The sequence below is a fragment of the Clytia hemisphaerica genome, unplaced genomic scaffold (genome assembly GCF_902728285.1).
Source record: "Clytia hemisphaerica strain Z4C2 unplaced genomic scaffold, Clytia hemisphaerica genome assembly, whole genome shotgun sequence".
NCBI lineage: Eukaryota > Metazoa > Cnidaria > Hydrozoa > Leptothecata > Clytiidae > Clytia > Clytia hemisphaerica.
Window position 1 is genome coordinate 2,085,132 of NW_027104390.1, and position 21,756 is coordinate 2,106,887.

Consider the following 21,756-nt stretch of genomic DNA (forward strand, 5'->3'; position numbering starts at 1 on the left):
ATTGCAGCATATTGTAAAAATTACGAGCAAATCGTAAGCCGTTGTATGTAAACTGGATAATACAATAAAAATGACAATCATGTTATTATAATAATTACATAAGAAAAATAATACATTTTATATCGATTTGAATATTTACAAAATGGAACTTTATACAAATTTTCACAATTAGAAAGTAAACTATAGAAAAGCTACAATCTTTCTAAAAAAATAACATATTGCCATACTAATTACTCTCTTTCTAAGTGGTCTGCCTAGTAAAGCTACTTAACAAAACGACCAATTATACCAGATTTATCCCATGATTTGAAAGGAAGCACACATACAGCTTGTTGTAAATTTCATGAAAAGTTCAAATCACTGCCATTGAAGCAATACGTCCAATCCCAAAATTAATGTCTGAGAAAACTGAGATTTTGGCTTGCTAATTTTAATAGATCCTTCTCAATACAAAAAAGAGCCAATCTTAAAATTTAAGTTAGCAAAGCAAATAAAATCTGTTTTCTCAGACACTAATTCTGATGAGATTGGGCCTCCTGCTCCAATGGCAGCGAAATAATATACTAGGTAACAGTAATTTACCATGCAAATCAACAATCTCAAAACCAAAATTCGGAGTTGAATCGTTCAAATGGTAGCCACCAAACCTTTGACAGTTAGTTCATTAGCAATACGGGCACGTACTGGATTCTTTGAAGGGTCATAATGTTCTAAAACACGCTTAATTATGTGATTATAGGTCGGTGTTGTTTTCTTTAAAGACTGGGCACTAGTCCGTCTACGCCTTTCCTCCGCCGAGCGTAATTTGATACCCTCTCTTGGCGGCATAGCATCGTGCGGCATCCAACCTGGGTCCATATATTTTTGATGTTTATAATGTCTAGTTGCTTTTGATATAGAAAGCTCACTCAGTTTACGACATTGTAATGCGTGGTTTTGGACCTGATTCACGAAACGATCGTTATCTATTGCATTGTTTGCGTTACTATGGTGATGTAATCTTGGATTCTGATTGGTCGATGCTACTGGCGGCCGATGTGGAATCATAATTGCGTCGCATTTTGGAAGGTTTTTGGTGATGAAACTGTTATTAAACATGTAGTCCCTTTCCTATATGGAATTAATGAAAATGTTTCAATTGAAAAGATTTGTGAGGAAATTTATAGGAACATTTTGACTGAAGCTTTATGTAAAAACTAATTTTTAGGCTAGAGGAAACTTCTTTAACATGACGTATGGTAAAAAAATAAACATATAGGGAAAAATTAAAACTACATACCTTTCGTTGTTCGTCGATTTTATTGACCAACTTTGTGCCTTTGATTTTTTGACTTGACCATTCTTTTTTCCTACAAAATGGAAAAATATGTTTGCTTCATAAAACATGCGCGGTCTTCAACAAACGGCAAACAAAAGGTCTTCAATATAAAACCCTCTGTAAATGAAAGTCAAAATGATTTGATCAAAAAAATTTAAAACAATACCTTGAACTATCGGATGCATGACCCCGTTTATCTTCTATCCGATATCTGATTGGATACTCATCCGGTTCGACCGGTGTTTTTATGTATACATGACTACCCGGTATTGTTCTAGTATTATTGACAGTAACCGGTTCACTAATGCAAACAGCAGCTTGCCTTTGATTTAAAAGTTCTCGAATCTCATCTGAGTAAAGATCGTGAATTTTAGCCATTTTTGATCGTCGGTATGTTGAGATGTATTCCGATGTATCTGTATGATGTTGGAAAGAGAATTCGAATTCGATTTGTGAGACGCCATGTTGTTGTAACCATTTGGTAGATCTGTACTTTGGTTTGGTATTTGAAAATAAGGAGGCAGCAGTTTTTGAAGAACTTCTTGACGATGTTTTCTTAGTTATATTGCGTTTGTTTATTGTAGATTGTTGATGTTGTTCTCGTTTATTGTCAGGTGACGTATTCCAACCACATAACTCTTCGTATTTGCCAAGACTAGAAAATGAATAAAAAGTACTTTTACTTTAAAACAACAAGCAGTCGGGGTTTAAAAAACTTTTTTGGCGTAACTAATCTTTGGATTAGCTTTCAGGGGAGCGAGTTTAACATATAGATCATGATATCGTTGGAAAGCTCTTTTCCTGAACTGCAAAAATTCGACAACTTTTTTCCTTTAATTTCAAGCGGTTAGTAGTCAATGAACTGCTGATGGAAAAAGAGCTGGCATATAAGAGCTGTTAAACTACCAGCTGATACCCTTAACCCCTAACATGATAAAGTTACAGACCTTAAATGATTCAAATTCAACTTTTTTAAAACCATTTTCCTTAAAACATTGATTGATGAGACAAACTTATCAGAAGCTTGTTAGAATAAGAAATGTTCACAGATATTTCAACCTTTTTTTATAATTTCAAACAAAATTGAAACAATAAAAAAATTCAACGTGAAAATTAAAATGAAGACTTGTTATGAACTTGAAAAATATTGTTTTCGATATTGAAGCTTATCATTTATGAAGGATTCGTGAAATCAACAGCTACCAATCCATCTCTAATCTCGACTTAGGGTCATGTGATTAAATAATATATTTCAGAAATATTTTACCCATGTTGAGGAGTCATATTTCTCGGGAATAGGGTGCCCTTGAAAAACCTAACTAATCTGAGGGTGGAGTATCTAGAATTTCTGCAAAAAACAGGGGGTTTGACGTTTTTTCTGGAACAGCCAAATTTAATTATTCATGTAAAGTTAGGATGACCATAGAATTATACTCGTCTGTGTTAAATAATGAACTTAAACTCATTAAAGGGACATAAAAGTACTGATGAAATTTGTATGCAGCGGGATACAAAATCAAAACAAATGTCACATGTCAAAATAAAAAAAACAAAACAAATATGTGTGATTTTGATTGTTTCAATTGTTTTACAAGTTTGTTTTGGACACGTGATTTTAATTGTTCTCTTTAATGAAAGATGGTTCGTGCAATGTTTACATTTTACTACTTTTATGTCCATAAAAACACACAAAGAAAACTTCACATATGAAGCAGTATGACTTACGTCACTGGATTTATGCTTGCTTGTTCATCTTTGTTTGAGAGTGAATGTGGCGCACTATATGGTCTTTGATACATCTCAATATGCCACGATCTTTTTTTATGTTTATATCAATTATTTTCTAAAGGAAATTAGATGCATTTTTAACAGTGTAAGTGTGCTAAGTATGCAAAAAACTTTCTGAAGCTTATTTTTCAACTGCAAAGTCCATTACAATCCCGGCACTCTGGAAACGTCCGAAAAGCAAAAAGTACCGTTTTTTCGTGCTCCGGAACACCGGAAGATTCCGGACCACTTCCGGTGTTCCGGAGCACGATATCCGCAATATAATTATGATAGCGCGTTCGCTGTGCTAATCATGTGACAACTAACTGTTGCACGCATGTATTTTAAAAAAATCAGCCGACTCGTGGAAGTGAAACCACACGTTTTTTAATTGTTATGATAGTTCGACCAGTGATGCTTTCGAATATAATGTGACAAGTTTAATTTCATTATTAATGGCTGAACCATCATATCAATATTTTTTGTAACCATGTTTAAACGTTTTTAGCGTGTTAAAAATCACTTGTCTCAGAACTTTCCCGGAGAGTAAAAATAGTGTTTTTTAGCTGCTCCGGAAAACCCCAGAAGTTTCCGGAGCGCCGGGGGGTTCTCAGTAGAGGCTAACTAACATGCATAGCCCTCAAATGACTGACCAACCAAAGCAGCAAAATGTGAAAACAAATGAACTACGCAACTGCGCTCACAGCTCTACTCTACCATTTTTGTTTTGACCAGCCAGGTCATTCATTTGAGGGCTATGCATGTTTTAGCCTCCACTGATGCAAGTTACCCGACTTCACGGTAGAGTCAAGTCACCAGTGCACGAACGACCCCAGGCCAGTGCACGAACGAATGTCTTTGAGCTTGAAAAAAAAAAAAAAAAAAAAAACTTCTATAGAACTTCCTTTGTGCAGCAGAATCCTCAAACTATCCCTTGCAATCTCTCCAAAAATTAAAATAAACGGAGCACAAGAACAACACCAAACCGATTTTGAACGAGGCCAAGTAAAAAAAATCACGAAATTCGGGATTTTTGTAAACATGGCTGATTGCAAGAGGAAATGTTTTTTATGAGAAGATTTGCGCAAGAAGAGTTCTGGAAATGACTTTCCTCTTTTAAAAACCTGTTATCTTCCATCACACAAAATTTCATTGAAACATGTTAGCTCATTTATTCAAAATCAATAGAAACATATCACCAGTAGTTGATATAAAAAAGGGTCCAGTCCGCAAATGGTCCAAACACCATATTCAAAATGAAGACATTGCAACATCAAAACATTCCACAGCTGGCGATCTCAATTAAAAAAGAAGACACTACATTGCCGCGCTTTTCGCTTTTTTCAAAACTTGAAAAAGAAAACAAAAAAATGGACAACAAGAAATATTTACAAAAACAAACAGGTTAGTAAAACGCTAAAGTTCTTATAAAATAGACGCTTTTTCATGTGCTCTCTTTCACAATTCTTTGATTGTCAAATCGTTTTGCCACAACTATAAAGAAAGTATCTGTTGAAGAATGTTATTGAGGTTCTGTTCAAAATCAAGGGGATTGAAAAGACTGATTTGTCCAAAAGATTTCAAGGTTTTTATGACTTTGTTGAAGAAAACGTCTTAGGGTTATTTTATGCATTTTCAGGGAGTTGAGGATTCAACCTTGAATTAGCAAAGATCAACTAGAATCCCTTGATATTGAAAGTTTGTGGTAAAAAACCCTTGAAACTTGTTGAAACCCTGGAAAATTAGTAAAAAATGACCCTTGAAACCCTTGAATTTGTTGGAAAAAGAAGTGATATTCACAATGGAAGTATTTTCCCACGAATGACAAAAGAGCAAAAAATCCTTTTATTGCATTTTTAACAATAAAACAGAGGGTAACTCAAAGTAGGGGGGGGGGGCTACTTTAGAATTCTAAAAATTTTGGGGGTACCAAAATGATTGAGGGTACCTAAATTTTTTGGGGTACCTGGACCCTAGAGGACCCTATGCCAGAAAATTTAATAAATCTGATGCGAACCAGATTTGTTATATTTTCTGCCTAGCACCCGTATCTGAATTGGAATCAGATGCTACCTTGCTGTCGTTTGTTCGTTTCCAAGCTCCTCACAATATTTTTAGACACGGTCAAGTTAAATCCCTTAATGCAAACCTTCCAGATGTTAAAATATGCCCGACCTTCAGAGCAAAGCGTGTCTTAGCATATTTCCACATCTGGTACCAGATAACGTTTGCGGACTGGGTCTGAATAGCGCACAAGTGTTTCAACCGGTATTCCAACGAAGCCATGCATATTTTAGTTTGTACAGAAATTTTGCCCACTCAAATCAAAACAACAAAATGGTCAATTTCACTAAAGCAAAACATTGTCGCCACGGCATGTTCCCTGGATAAAAATTCTGGTCAAGTGACCATCCGTGATTTTAGACCAATGAAAACACTTCATTTCCCCGGATTAAAGTTGTGTCTACACTGACACGCAGGAACTAGCAAGAAAAGGAGAGAAAAAACCGGGGGTCAAATTAAATTTTTCTCCCTTTTTGCGGCAAACATAAAAGACCTTAAGAGCCCATTTATTTAAAGAAAGGGGTGTTATACCAGACCCGATCAATCAAACTAATCGAACTCCATCGAACGATTAAAGTTCGATTAAAAAAATTAATCGAACCTAATCGAACACTCATAATTTTTGAAGCAATAGCAGTTCAATTAGTTTGGTCAGTAATCGGAAGTAATTTCCCGATTTACATTCCGAATTTGGCTTTGAAAAGATGTTGATATACAGTGCGGTAGCGGAGCAGCATAAACTTGTCGAACAAAATTGGTTTATTCGAACTGATCGAACCGAAACCCATTGATCGAACTTAATCGAGGAACACTCACAATTTTTTAAAAAAGAAAACAAGTTCGATTGATCGGGTCTGGGTTATATCATAAATATAAATTATGTAAGTAAGTGTTCTAATAACGTCATATGACGTTTGTGGGTGGGTGGGTCAAGGTAGGATGACGCTTTGAATGGGTTATAAAAAACATCGATTTTTTTGAGATAGAGCTTTCATCTAACTGTCTAATATATGATATCTTTTCTATTTTTTATAGATGAAAGAATAAAAAATGTAAGTGAAATAATATAAAGTAAAGAACAAACAGTCAAACCATAACCAGACAAACCAGACCCCTCAAAAGTTAAGTTCGTATAACGACGGCTCGACTTTATAAAATATAAAAACTATTTGTCTGCCGAAACATTTTCATTTTTTGCACGCGTCACACTCCAGCTGGGCAAGCATCGAGCTTTATCAGTCTTGGCAAGTCGGGTCTAGAAACCAGTGGTCAAAGCCGCGTTGGTTTGGTTGGTTGGTTGCAACACTTGAGTCGAAAATATGGTGATGGCGTTGCAACACCAACCCATGCTTTAACGTGAGTTTTGACGTTTTGGCTGAAGAAAAAGAATCAAAGTACCAGATTTTTTGAGTGACGTTATGTGGGGTGGGTGGGTGTTCTAGCTATCAAAACGTCATGTGACGTTATTTGAACTTAAAATCGATTTGTGAGTGACCCCTAAGTTCATTAACAATTTTATGTTTGTTTTTTAAAACAAATACCCCGTGTTAGATGATAATTTTATTTTCTCAACTAATGGACCCATTTGGAAGTATTTGTAATACAGATCATTTGGCAACTGTAGTTGCAGCCTATACAAGAATTGGAATCTAAAGTCTGAAGTCGTAACTCCTTGCCAGTGACCCCGCAGATAAATTTTTAGTTGGCAGACACTGACTTTAGGTTGGTTTGGAAATTGTTTTATTTTGAAATGTAATCTTCACTTTAGGGGCCATCAACATTCGACTTTCAAATTTTTTAACGGCATTTGGCCGTTAAGGGGGGGAGGGGCGGTCGAGCATGTGCCGTTAAGGGAAGGTCGAAAATCTCTTTAGGTGTCAACTCACCACATACAATTCTTTTCACCAAAAAATATTGATTTTTGAGACGTTTATTCCATAGAAATGTTACTTTGCATATTTCTTTTCCTCCTTTTATCAACTAAGATCTGCTAAAGTCACATACCTAAAGTATTCACTTCGCTATTTTTTAGAATAATTTTAACCAAAACAAACGACCCGATTTTTATGTCTCGTGTTCCATTTGTTTAGACAGTCCGCGCGGCCCTTGAATTTTGCAGACAGTCGGTCTTTTTTCTTTCAAATGCCGCTCTTCTTTTGATTATGATTACGGAGATAATTAATTCGCGCAACTTTCGGAAAAAAGTTTAGAAATTATCTCCGTTATTTTTAAAATGTAAACTGAGCGAAGCCGTAGCGATATTAAAGATGGCTGACGAAACAACGATGAAAGTGAAGGAGAAAATTTAGAGTTTCATCGATTTTTGACAATTTTTTAACTTTAGAGAATTTGATGGCCGTTAACGTAGAGGGGGGAGGGGGTCAGAACCATAACGGCCAAATGCCGTTAAAAAATTCGAAAGTCGAGTGTCGACGGCCCCTTAGATGAATACTTTTATTTATTTGGATTCATGAAAGGTTCAAGAAGGTTGTTTACTTTTTATTTCAAATTATTTCATTGATTTATTGAGCTGCAATAGCTGATTGAAAAACGAAGATTTTTGATAGTTATCAGCGTGGGCTTGCCTTGGCCGCCATTTTGAATTTCGATTTTTTTCTCCTGTAGAGTCCCCTGCCCAGTTGGCGACCGGTCTAGTTGGCAACCGAACGTCTTTGAACCCAGAAAAGTCATACAAAAACAAACCTCTGGAGAATTTCTTTTGGTAGTTATCTGCCTTGAACTATTTCCCGCACTGTGTAAAAAAGGTTTTAGAAAAAAACGAGTAGAATCCGAAAGATCCAACTTTGCACGGACGCACACGAAAAAGCCGGATTTTTCAAAAAAAAAATAAAAAATGGCTACCTGTGGACAAAAAAGCTTCGTAAGAAAAAACGCTTCAACTCCCACGCCAAAAAATACTTGTCCAAAACAATAAGTATGTTAGAATTTCTGTAAAAATCAGCTCGATACAGTTTCCTTCGTGTGAAATATTGATAAAAAAGTTGATGCAATCAGCTTCGAAATTTGACGTCCAGTCTGCGACCGACCAAACTCAAAAAATGAAAAAGAAGACTCTACATTGGGATCAAAAAATTCCAGACGCGAAGAGAAAAAAACAGGCATAAAAAATTCCCGCGTTTTTATCAAATGAAGACTCTCCATAGACCGCCACTTTCAAAACAAAACAATAACAAACTTTAGAAAAAAATGGCGACTTGAAGAAAAATTCTGAAGAAACATGCCGAAGGGAAATGTAAGTGAGCTATTTTTAAACAAAAGAACGAGTGTAAATAAATTTAATACGGGAAAGCTTATGAGTTTTTTTATCATCTTGATCAATTAATATGACCTTACCTGTAAGTAGAGCACTGATTTTCTCTTTTTAACGATCGGTCGCAGACTGGTACGTCGGTCGGGAACTGGGCACTAGTACCGCTCGCTTCGAAAGTTTTTTATTCTAAGAAGATCATCTCAAATAAAAAATCAAAAAGTAAGTGAAAAATTCGAATCCAAAAATTTCGGTCGCCAACCTGGGCAGGGTACTCTACTCGGCAATTTAGAGGTTGTTCCTAAAATACGCAATTTGGCTTACGCGTAACACTTGTGAGTGCTCGTCTTAACGACTTATTATTCCAAGAAGAAGCTTTCAAATAAAGTGAAAACAAACTGAAGACTTCAAGCTTCTTTACGAGATGGTCAAAAAGGATTTATGTAAAAACCAAAAGTAGTGAGAAAAGTGAAAAATAAGTTTGCTGTTTGTGCACTGGGCACCCCCTCTATGTTAAATGACTTCTTATGTTTAAGTCACAAAAATTATTAAAGTATCAAACTAAATTTCTCTCAAACCATTCTTGTAAATTTAATACAAACCAGAAATAACCAACCTTACCTATCTTGTAATTGTTGTGCTTTGTTGCTTCCAGAACACGATATTTTTTGCTGCGATTTTTTGATTTTCTGACCTTCCTGTTGTTGACTCGATTACCCAAAATGTGTTGCTATTGCTTCCTTAGACTCTAGCTACACGATAAAACAGCTTTACAGCTCTACTTACACTGAATATAGATTTGAAATAACAATTAGCGCGGGAAATTTCGAACGATCTGTTTGATTTTTCCTTTAGAACTTTATGTACGCTGTATAAACAGATAAACAGGCTAATAAGAGGTTGATTTGATTTGAATAAATAATTGCCATGGGGAAAAGAAAGTCTTCAGGGAAAGATGACAACACAAAAGGAACATGTAAAAAGAAAACAAAGAAGATTGGAAGCGAGGAGCAAAAGATACCACCAAAAGATAAAGATGGATCTCAAGAATCACAAGACTCTTCGGATGTCAGAATCGAAAATAGTTCTGCAAAAACAGTAACAGAAACATTGGCTCTCTCAACTTCTACACTTTCCAACGAGAAATGCAACTCAGATGAAAACTTGAAAGTCGTAGTTGAAAAACTTCAGAATGTTGCTGGAAAAGATGTCAATGAGAAGATGGCAAATGACCAAACAGATAATCATACTGAAATCGAAGACGAGCCAAAATTAGAACCGAGAGAACAGGTATTTTCCAAAAAAATATTTTATTCTAAATTGAAATCCTCAAAACTCCTGAAACTCCTTATATTGTTGTTAGAATTATTGTCATGATCGAAATGAAAACAATTCTTTGTTTGATCAATAGATATTCAAAAGCAGCCAACGACGGATTTCTCAAATGTCTGTACTAATTTTCCAGTAGATATAATTTTAGGGAGAAAATCCAGGAACATTTTGCTCAGCGAACAGACCTGAAAATCTAGGAGGATGTGAATTTTTTCAAAAGGACAGGCTGGACAGGCACCAATTTCATTAAAATACCTGTTCGGAAAATCCAGGAGCAATCATGAAAAAGAACACATATATTTTTTCCAGTAAGAACATTTTGGGAAACAAAAACAGAACAAAATTCATTTTTTTCTAGAATCAATTTGTATAAAACACATGCATTTTTTCAGGAGCCCGAATTTCCTCATCGAACAGATGTACTTTTCGACTTTTCCAGGAACCAAACGTCAAAAAAACAGATGGTGTTATTTCCAGCCCTGGGAACGCTTCTGAACAGTTATTTTGTGTTTTCTAGCCGTTGGCTGCTCTTCTGCTCTCGGATATTAACACCCACTAAAAATTATAATGATTTTTTAAAAAGAAATTAAGTTATTTTAAGTGACGAAAATCCGCAAGAAACTTTGAATCAATCCCACCATCATAGTTATATCTTTTCACAGTCCTACGATTTTTCGCTTCTAGTTGGAGGCTGGGCCAGACGAACGACTTGAGCGAGAATCATCATTAAAGGCACACTCAGAAGAAAAGGGGAAGCTTGATTTTCAGGAAATCAATGAAATGCAAGAAGAAAAGCCAGACGAAGGTGATCAGTTATCAAAGAGCGATTATCTGAGAGAATCTCCCAAAAGTAACGAAACCCAAGTCTCCAAAGAAATGGTACAAATGGAGACGGGCCCTTCAGCTATCGTCGAAAAACAAAAATCCATGGATGAAAAGTCTACAAATGATCCAATCCAAGAAGAATTAGATGCTAATGAAAAGGTTGTAGAGGAATCTGAAGTAGACGAAAAGACCCAAGAACAGTTAGAAGCAACTGACTCGCAAATTTGTACCCTTCTTGGTGGCATAGATATGCAGGAGTCAGCAAAAAGTAATCACTATCTAAAGGAAAATTTGGGAATCGAATGTGTTGATGAAAAAGTTGGCAATTTATTGGGTCATTTATCTAGCATGAAGTGAGTTTTCGAGTTATATGTGAAAAAAGTACAAATTTCAATACCTAATAGACAGGAGGTTTGAAATAAGCGGGGTGGGTGGAAAATTCTCAAAACTTATAAATGGGAGTTGGAATAAAAATGTCGTAGCTGGCAAAAAATTCGAAAATTGATTAGCAAGGGACGCTTATTAACTTATTAGGTACTCGAGAGTATAAAAGGTACAAAGAACCTTTTGACCCTTACTAGCAATAGCGAGGTTAAGCAAGAAGCTATCTATTACGTACGGAATCTATTACGTGAGTTTTTCGCGGGCTAGAACCTAAATCTCAAGGCTAACTCTGTCCCGTGTAATTTGACCTGTACGTCGTAGTTTGGGGAGTGGATCTATTGCGCGAAAATCTCCAATCTCACGTAATAGATATCGATTAGGATATAAGCTGATCCAGGGGAAATTTACTTTACGGAGATTGGGCTGAATCGTTTAGGATCAAAAATCACCCGAAAAAAATGTAAACAGAAAAGAAACTTTGGTAATTTTTTTTTGATTTCTGACAAGTTTGAGCTGAGAAAACTAACAGAAGAAATGTTTTGAATCTCATCTGTGGAAACTATGATGCATAAAAACAAAGTGAAAGGATTTATTGCACAAAAGAAGGTCAAGATGTAAGTGTAATAAAATAATCTTTGCTGACTTTTTTTATCAAACCAAAACAAACGAAGTTTCTTTCTGGTTCTTTTGTTTTTCTTCTCTTTTTTATCTTGCTTTTTATATGCTCTCAAAGTCCAAATACATTCAAAGTAACCATTACAATGAACAGCATGTAACCATATTTCTTTTCATGTTTTTCAGTGTTTCTTTGGTGCCACCATCAAGTGCGAAGAAGCCAAAGTTATAATGTCACCCGGGTGTCACCCACCCAAAGCAACAAACACGAAAAAGACTGCTCTGCCAAGCTCAAATAAATTTACCCTTCCGTCCGAAGCATAACAGAAGAATTCTTTATTTATTGTTCCAATTTCAACTGCTACAACTAACGTACAAATCAGACCTGATGTCACACAACCGCTGAACTTCAAACCGTTCTCAAAAATTATATAAAGCTCTATCTTCTGGACAACCGCTACTGCTTTAAGTTCTCAATCCTTTACTGAAAAATTTTTATTGACTGGTCATCCTTCAACTTCTTCGACATTATGTTATATAACGTTCCAGAAAGTTTAGTTTGATTCTAAAGAGACATCTCCCTTCCTAAAAAGGTGATATTGATATCTTGGAATGCAAAGAAGTAGAAGAAGGAACACCTGCCAGATATGAAACTTGAGACCTGGTTTGCACACTTTTTTATAAGAGTGTTTTTATTGGTAATGCTAATGGTGAAGCATTCATATAGAAATGCAGCTAAATAAGGATGACAGACTGTACACTATGCTCTCTTACAGATTATTTTTTTCTTTATAAATAAAGCAGTAATTTTTGATTGGTACCTATGTAAACTAGGAATGAAATTATGAAATTATATATATTTTTATTGCAATGTTAAGAATTCATTGAAATGATAAGTCATAGACATATTTTTTGTTTATAACAATGTTGAATAAAAATAGTAAAAGTAATATAGAGAAAACTCTGACTATGCTTGTCTAGTTTTTGTGAAAACATTTGTCTTGGGAAAAAACTAAGTAGATTGAGATTGAAAGTAAGGGGATTTTATAGACCAAACCACCAACAAGAAAGCTGGAAAAGAAAGAAAGAAAAATAAAATTTTTTAAGTTGGGGCCGAAAGTTAGATACGGAAAAATAAACATCACGTCATACGTAATAGATCGCCTTTTTTGCTTAACCTCTTTTTTCTCTATGCCTTGAAGCTTTAGGAATCAGGCTAAAACGCCTCGGATCCAGTCTAAAAACTCACGTAATAGATTCCGTACGTAATAGATAGCTTCTTGCTTAACCTCGCTAATGTCAAAAGAATATTTCAGAAGTGCAAAAATTGACGAAAACTTTTTTTTTCAGCCGAGTGATTATGGATGCAAAAAGAGATTTGGCATCAATGAGATTGAAAATCAACCAAGCGATTAAATCATCAAAAAACACTTGACAAAAACAAAAACAAAGTATATTACCAGTTTTTATATAAATGTGGTTTCTTTTATATATCACATTATGAAAATACGTAGGTGACTATAATTATGTACATTGGGATGAAGTTAAAAAGTTTTATGTTTGCTGCTATATACACTAAAGTCTTATCATGTAAATACATCTTCAAATATAAATGCTAAATAAATGCTTTATTTCTTATTTCTCTATATCAAATAATTTTGAATTGGAATAATTAGTCAAAATTTGCTTGACATAAAATATAAAATATATACAAAATATTAACCAAAACAAAACAATTAAATTATGAAATTGTAAAAACTTCAAGGAAATTTGACTATGTTTCTCATAAAACTTTCAGTATTGAATTCAAAGTATAAGTGGATTAATTTTCGCGAGACTTAACTTTGCTAACTCGCGAAATTAAACCCACACACCAAATCAGACTAGCAACTTAAAATAATAAAATAGTTTAAAAGATTTACTATTTCGGCGTTTTCAAGAATACTTTCAATAAATTTTAGGCTTATTCGTGAATTTAAAAACACTAAAAATATTTCATTTAATGGATTTTCGGAATTTTCGGAATTTCTCTAAAATTATGCTTGGGATATAAGCATCCTTATACCGTAAGTCCTCAAATAAGCGCCCCGCTCGAATAAGCCCCCCCCCTTGAATTGAAGGGGCGCTTATTCGAATATGTTATTGATTGAATAAGATATTGAGTAGATACTTGTGTCTTAAAAAGAAAGAAAGCGATTAAGAATAAAATGATAGAAATTGTCAATTGGATTTTTCCAATTTTTCTTTTATTCATCCTTTTTTGAAAAATCAACCCTTTGAAGCAGTTAAATTTAAGCAGATTCCGAATTTGTTGATATACGAATTTCTGAAATAAAAAAATAAGTGCCCGCTCGAATAAGCGCCCCCCTTAGAGCCTGAAAAATTAAATAAGCGCCCGGGCGCTTATTCGAGGGTTTACGGTAAGCCCTGGACCTGAGCATCTCCGAGCCTGTTTTCAAATTTTGTATGCTTATAAAAAACAATATAATCTAAATAAAACACTGCAAAAGAACGACTTTTCTCTACGATATCAATTTTGGCTTAAAAACTTAAAGCATGCATTATTTTTTTAGCTAAAGAACAACCAAACTGCAACTTTTTTATTTGAGTTACAAGGCTTTAGTCATAGGAAACTATAAAGTTTTATAATAAAAAATCGTAAAAACTTGGCGTTAAATCATCGATGAAACTGAACACCAACAAAAATTTACCATTCATTTATAATAAAAAGCAATGAAAATAACTTAACGAACTTCCATACTTTTAGGTACCCTGTGAAGGAATCGGGGGTCGGCAGATTTCAAATTTCAATAGACGGGGGGTTGAAAAATTTATTTCGAAGGTTCGGGGGGAGGAGTTGGAAAAATCGAAAAATAAATCCTTAAGGTGGTAGTCTACTGAGAAATGGAAAAAGTCATTTTTTTACTTTTTTTGTAATAACTTTTGAAATATTTAAGATATCTCAATGAAACTTTCCACAATGGTAGTAAAACTATTAACCATGCAAAATATGAAAAAAAAAATCTAAAAATAGCACAGACGGGGGTGATACCGACCAGGGGGTTACGTACTATAGTTTTCTCCATACAGGTTTTTAAAGACTTCTAAAACGTTTTAGCAAAAGATTTTTGGTATGGTGGTTGGTATTCATCAAAGGCAGAGGATGAGTGAAAAAAAAATTCATAATTATTTTCCAGGGGGTCTGGAACCTAAAAAACGTGATTTTTGAGATTTAGAACCAATGACAGATTTTTCTGAATTTTTTCTTCACTCATCCTCTGCCAAATGGTACAAGAAGCAATCCCTGAAAATTTCATGGAGCTAGCACTTTTCAATCCCGAGAAAAACCTGCATAGGCGTTAGCAAACCCCCGGAAACGCGTTTTGAGAAAATCAAGAAAAAAGACAAAAGTCTGCAAAAAATGGGTATTATTTTAAGCTGGAAAGCTCTTTTCAAAAAATTTCTTCACTGAATACTCATCCAACCAGTCAAGTTTCAAAAGTTAAAGTAAAACATTTCACAAAAATTGATAAAATATCCAAAAATCAACAAAAACATGTTGCGCTAAAGTCATGTACATACATAGCAAAGTTTGCGGTAATCTTGCGATAACATCAAATTTGGGTGAAAAAAGCCATATAAGTGTGTCAAAATGTTCATTGAAAGTCCAGCATGACTCTCTGTAGGCATGTAAAACTTTTTGTGTGTGCATTTTTATTCACATAGACTAGATGACAATGAGCAATGAGCTGGCTTGACCGCCGAAAGAAGGCTGTTATGAGTGGCGGGTGTCAGATGAGAATGTGCGTCTCCAGAAGTTAGGTCCAGTTCATTATAATGCACATTTCTATCTCTGTAACATCATGTTGTGCTTGGAAATATCTCAGTTACATTTAAATCCACTACAAAACATTATGTGAGCCACCAAAAGCACACCGCCTGCTCAAGACAAAATGGCGGCAACTTAAATGTTTTTCGTAGAAATCCAGCAACATAACCAATGTACAGCAACTTTATGGCTTCTTTAGAGTCTATTCTTCATTTAAACAAATCATTTCCATCAAAGAAATTAAGTTTTGATCTAAAACTTGCCAAGAAATCTGCAGAATCATGCTTACAGCTTGCTTTTCAGCTTGTTTTGATGTGTTACACTACTGAAGCTACCATCTTTAATTTTAAGGATGACGTAATGCCACGGAAAATAATATTTTGACGCTCGAAAAGGGCGTAAAAAGAGCTTTCTTTTGGCGTATCACATTGCTATGTTTCGGCCGAGATTGAAGAAATAAGTCCTTAGCAACGGGATTTTTCCCGTTGCTAGGGCGATTTTTCAAGCACCCAGCAGGACAAAAATGCTCACTGCGACCTGAAAAATAAAGATATCTCTCTGAAATTTCCAGGAGATGTTCAGAAAGACCTAAGGATCTCAAAACACCCAAAAACCAAAATTCGACAATTTTTTCGATGATTTTCCATTTCTCAGTAGACTACCACCTTAACCGTTAAAAAAAGGACTATTAGTATCACTGTGGCCGGGGGCCCATATTTTTTCCTCAGAGAGCATGAAAGGTAGTTGTGATGTTCCAGGGAATATATAAATTTATCTACAGAAATATTTACACTTTGAGTTTTTAAATGACTTAAACGAAAAACTTTCTAGTTTTCATCTTCTGACGTTTCGTAATCTTCCAGCTTTGTAATATAAACATTACTCCAAATCGATTTGATTGGAACATTTTCAACACAACCTTCTTCTATATCTCTCATTTTAATGGGGGTATCAAAAATTTCCTCTTTCTGTTCCAAATTCACGACTTTCTTGTTTTTAGTTCTTGATAAAGAAGTGCGATTCACAAATCGATAGAAAAACAAAAACACAACTACTAGAAGTGTAAAACAAGCCACCGATGAAGTTATCACTATTGTTTTATCGATTCCACCAACTTCTCTGTCTAATAAGAAAAGAATAGTTTCTACTTTAGCTGGAGAGTGATTTTTCCAAAATTACAATTTGTATGGTTTCTACAAAATAAATTAAAAATCATCTTTTGGACATGTTTTGAGAGGAGAAACTACCTTAAGGGAACTTTTTTCGGCGTGAACTTATTTTGGCGGGCAGCAAATATCCTAAAAAATTTTAATTTTGGCGGGAACTTATTTTGGCGAATAGAGAATTTTTTTAATTTTGGCGGGAACTAATTTTGGCGAATGACAGCGTAAATATGTTCTATTTTGCCTTATTTCTAGCGATTTTGATGAATTTCAGGGGTTATTTAGGCAAGGAAACAAAAAATTTAATTTTGACGGGAACTTATTTTGGCGAGTGAGCAAAAAAATTTGAAAAGAGGACCTGCTTGGGAACAAAAACTATTACTACGGAAAACCTTGAATTTCACTTGATAGGAAATTATTCTGTGAAAAGCGTCTGACTTGACTCTCAAGCTTTTTAAAGATTCCTGGGCGTGCCCGAAGCTTACCTTTCGCAGGCAAATTTAATGAATTACAAATTTGCTCCTGACAGCTTATAAGGAGAAATTCAGATTTTTTTGTAGTAATATTTTTTGTTCACTAGATGGTCCTCTTTCAAACGAAACAAAAATTTTTCGAATTTGACGATTCTTTTATTGTCGATGACGTCATTTTTTAAGCTATTTTCCTTTATAGCTTCTCAAATATTGATTTTCAGGTACATATGTTATGATTTTTTTTGCAATCCTTGGATAAATATCTTTCATTTGAGCCATATATGAGCTTCTAATTTTCACTTCACAAAAGTGATGACGTCACATGGGGACCGCCCTAATGGTCAAAATTTTTCTCATCACTCGTTTTTGTGATCTTATGGACCTAATTGATCATTTAAAAAAGTTAGTTTGCTTTTAACAACTCTGTGCACACGAAGGATGCTTTCAGAATTCTTCAGGCTCTCACTAAAATATGAATTAAAATTTTTGGTAGAATTGCAATCTTAGTTGATGTGAATGATATGATTGATTACCTTGTTGTACGTGAACACAATCAGTGTTGTCTTTTAAGCAATTCTCTATCAGACAACTTGTGAATGATGAATTTCCACATAATCGTACTGCTTGGTTAAATTTCCCCTGTGTTGAAAGCTGTAGACAATTGCCACACTCTTTATCCAGACAGCTTTGTTTGAGAAGAATACATTTTGTTTCCTCTGCTATAACATCGAACCCAAAGCTAAGTGTGTCTATAAATAAAATGAAAACATTCCATAATTTGTAACTTAAAAACTAATTTAACAATTTTTAAACAATTGATGTCAATTTAGCGGAAATTTTATACATGTGCAAAAAGTACTACCAAAACTAAACACCTTATGGGTATTAATTCGCGGGTTATCACGAAATTCTTTTGAGTAAACGTGTTTCGTGTGTAATAAATTTCGCGATTACAAGTTTTTTGGAAATTTTCAAAATGTGAAAGAAAATGACTTTAGGGATCCCAATCAAAAATAAACCTCTGTTTTGTGACATTTTTACTGTCAGCCACTAATTTGACCATAACTTGGGAAAATCATGTGGCTTACTCTTAGGATCGCTTTGATGGTTAAGCTAAGGAAATTAGCTATCCATTGCATAAAGGGCGAATTTTAGTGGCTTACTTAAGGGGAGTTACAAGCAAATGAAGTGCAGGCAAAAATGTGGCTTACTTGTCATGTGGCTTACACTACCAAGAAATTTTGTTGGCTGAGTTCTCAATAATGGAAACAGTCAGAAATATACTTTCTTTTCAGCATTGCAAGCAAAGGGCTAAATTTTTCACTAGCTGCACTGATTTCTGGCTTACAGTTTGTTAAGTGGGCAAAAATGTGGCTTACGCAAGGGAAATGTAGGCGAATAGGTGAATACAGGTGTAGGTGAAATATAGATGAAATCTCATGTTTAACATTTTTTAAGTTTTTGGCACTCAATCATTAAAGTATAACACCAGTAGGTGTAAAAAATTACAAAAATTTTGTTGTAAGTACAATTTTGTGGCTTACAAAGTCACGTTAAAAATTATCGAAAAGCAAGCCACAAAAAAGTATATTTAATAGCTAGAAAGTATGTACATTTAACTTTTTTTAATTCAACCTTTCCTCTGTCAAGTTAAGAAAGTCCCATTCTAATATCTCTTATCTAATTTGTGTGGCTTACATTTCTAAAAAAGATTTTGAGTTGAAGCCACATTTTTAGCCCAATTAACGAAAAAAAAAAATTCATTCATAATGTCTTAGTAAGGGTTTTTTTATAAGCATAACGTTTATAAGCATATGCAGGCTCAGTTTTTGATACCTAAACAATGGCTATGGCGTAGTGGTGTTGTGGTTACCGTGCTTGACTTCTGTCCAGGAGGCTCGAGTTCGATACCCACTGTGGCACTACGATTCACTTGGCAAGTGAATGCTCCTTCGCCCGGGTCAACCCATGCCATGTGAGGGGAATTGGGTACCATAACTCTGATACAAGAGTATGGGTAGATATTCCAGACATTGTGGTGTGCCGAGACACTTAGGAGGTTCTACACCTGCGAGGACATCCGTTCTCCCGTGTAGTTCGAGTGTCGTGGTATACACCATGGCTCGGCAGCTCGCATCTGCAGGGTTGCAATGTCTGCTTGCGCTGTGATTCCTACTTCACCGTGGGTAGGACCCATTCCGATGCATCGGAGGGCATATCTATCTAAACAATGGCTCTATTGTTTGAGAACAATAGAATGCTAAGCATAATGCGAGCCTGACATAGGGACAGACACTTGCTTATAAAAAAAACATGTATTTTCCACAACATTGTAAAATTTCAAGACTTGTCAAGAAGACTTCATCAGCTATGACAACGACAACGTTGTTTTTGGGCATTTTTCAAAATGTCACACTATTTTTGATTGTGATCCTAATTTCGCTTGAAACAAAACTTATTGGTTGTAAACATACCAAAAATAGTAACTAAGTGTGACAAATAAGTATTTTCGATTTTCGGCCTATTTTGAAAAATTTAAACGGTATTAAATTTTGCGAAATTAAGTACTCGCGAAACTTTGTAACCCGCAAACTTCAATACCAATATAATGTACAAAGAGCTTCAGGTATAAAATAAAGAAATAGTATATGAAGTACTTACAAATCCATAGCACTTTGATGTAGTGCTTGAACATTTGATTAAGATATACTCTTATTTCTTTCTAGTGGTAAAAGAAGATGAAATAAAAATTTAAATCAAGAAAGAACATAAACTAGACAGTCAAACTCACAACTTTTTAACAACCATTTAAAAAACTTTCAGAAAATCAAAAGAAAAACATGTGATCTTTGTTTTGTTATAACTTGAACTCTTTTTTCTCAAAGTTAGACCTTCAGCTACACTTGGCAAAAAAAGCAAAAACTTCAACCAAGCCTTAAGCCGCCATTATGGAAATTTGGACCCAAAAATTTGGAATTCTGGGCATTTCACTTTTTCATATTCAGTGTTGCTCGAATCCCTCAGATCCTTGGTTAGAAAAAGCTATACCTGTTTACTTTTTTCTTGCCAGATTCAACAAGCCATCAACCAACAAAATTAATACTGACATCAAAAAATTCACACGACCTTTCCACTAGACACTTCTAAATTATCTGCCATTATGAAGATGTTCCGAAATTAACCAATCGGGTTTACAATCGGAATTCCTCTAGGAGTTAGCGAGTCGGGAAGAGTAAAGTTACGTAATAGGTCATACATAATTTTCCCAGGGTAAATAAAATTGAAATGGTTTGTTTTTTTCTTCATTATATATTTAAGTTTCCATTATCAAAATTCTAGAAATGCTACCGGGTGCGCAAAAAAGTTTCTCTCTTTAAAGTGAACTTTTCCAAGATCTAAAATTTTTGAAAGAACGAATCCTTTTTCATCAATCTATTCATGATTTTATACCACCCTGAAAATATTTTGCCTAAAGAAGGTCGCTGTAAAAAGTTAGAGGCTCAAATCCCACTTTCCCTAACCCCTCGCAGGCAAAAACGCGTTTTTTACCTCCCAAACAATTTTATACACAATGGTGGAGAGCACATTTTCCCGGGCCATTTCTGAGAAATTTGAATTACGGGAAAGGTGTATTTGAAATTTAAAAGCTGGACAAGTTTTTTTCCAGATAATTTTAACAAGTCGAGAAATTCAAATTCATCTCATAACTTTAATTTATTAACTTTATTCAAAATATCACAATGAAAACGGCACAAAAGTCGCTCATTGATGATAGGGAATAAGTGTACCACTTCAAAAACTTTTAGATCTTGAAGACATTCAGACCCTAGATTTTGAGAAATTCATTTTTTATACTACTGACCAACCCAACAAATTCTCCAAAGCCCTTCCCATAGAACAATAAATTAAATTAGTCTTGCCTCATGTCCTAAACTTGACAAAAGATTGTTTTGTCATTTTGGCCCTACCTTGATCAGAAAATGTTTTAGCCTGGATATCCAAGCTCAAAATTTTAGAAAAAACAAAATTTACCTCAACATACAAAGTTCTAAAATTATAGAGCTTGGTCTCCCTAGAGAATGAAAGTGAAAACCCATGTTTCCTAGCCAACCCAGGGCAGCAAAACAGAAATTAATAAAAAGCAGTCTTACAAGATCTAAAACTATTTAAAACATCCAAACATTACACCAAAGTCCATAAAAAAGTTTGAATGCATTATCATAACCAACCATGTTTTCTTGGAAAATGAGCTTGCCTCTGTTTTCTTCTTTTTCATGTTTTCATGTAACAGAAAGCCCTATCTTAACTAGCAACTGGAGGACTATCCTATTTTTGCTTTAGAATTTTTTTTTTTTTCGTGAAGTCATGAAGATAAATCACAAATTTATTTGGATATACATATATAGTTATATAAGAAATCAAATATATTTTAAGATGAAAAATCTGAAAAACAGTGAGCAATGACCAATAGGAAAAGGAACAGGCAAACATGAAACTGAAACCCTGCAAAGACCAGTGTGAAAAACTCAAAAAAATGTCCAACAATACGTAATGAAAAATACGTGTCTAATAAAATATAGTAATAAAAAAAAACAAAAAAACTGAAAACTTATTGAAAACTTTAATTAAATATTACAAATGAAATTTGTGACTTCTTCTGCGTCAGCAGTGGTGTTAACGAAAGGCGAGTGTCTCCGGTGCTCCAGGCCTCGAGCTTC

At 34.7% G+C, this 21,756-nt stretch overlaps 2 protein-coding genes and 2 long non-coding RNA genes across 4 annotated transcripts; 2 read left to right on the forward strand and 2 right to left on the reverse strand.

The window, feature by feature from the left end:
• LOC136819702 (uncharacterized) lies at positions 1-3,184 on the reverse strand. The gene is made up of 4 exons (XM_067075943.1): positions 3,044-3,184; positions 1,485-1,973; positions 1,280-1,349; positions 1-1,110 (listed from the first exon to the last, which is right to left on the reverse strand). The coding sequence occupies exons 1-4, from the start codon at positions 3,115-3,117 to the stop codon at positions 628-630; spliced, it is 1,116 nt and encodes a 371-aa protein (XP_066932044.1). The 5' UTR covers positions 3,118-3,184; the 3' UTR covers positions 1-627.
• Positions 3,185-9,252: 6,068 nt separating this feature from the next.
• On the forward strand, positions 9,253-13,159 carry LOC136819681 (myb-like protein X). The gene is made up of 3 exons (XM_067075925.1): positions 9,253-9,707; positions 10,434-10,927; positions 12,924-13,159. The coding sequence occupies exons 1-3, from the start codon at positions 9,345-9,347 to the stop codon at positions 13,006-13,008; spliced, it is 942 nt and encodes a 313-aa protein (XP_066932026.1). The 5' UTR covers positions 9,253-9,344; the 3' UTR covers positions 13,009-13,159.
• Positions 11,362-11,886, forward strand: LOC136819721 (uncharacterized). The gene is made up of 2 exons (XR_010848476.1): positions 11,362-11,572; positions 11,760-11,886. It is a non-coding gene; the product is annotated as an uncharacterized lncRNA (long non-coding RNA).
• A 2,130-nt stretch (positions 13,160-15,289) lies between the features above and the next one.
• Positions 15,290-19,796, reverse strand: LOC136819682 (uncharacterized). Its single transcript, XR_010848471.1, has 3 exons — positions 19,700-19,796; positions 17,572-17,787; positions 15,290-16,525 (listed from the first exon to the last, which is right to left on the reverse strand). It is a non-coding gene; the product is annotated as an uncharacterized lncRNA (long non-coding RNA).
• Positions 19,797-21,756: the final 1,960 nt, after the last annotated feature.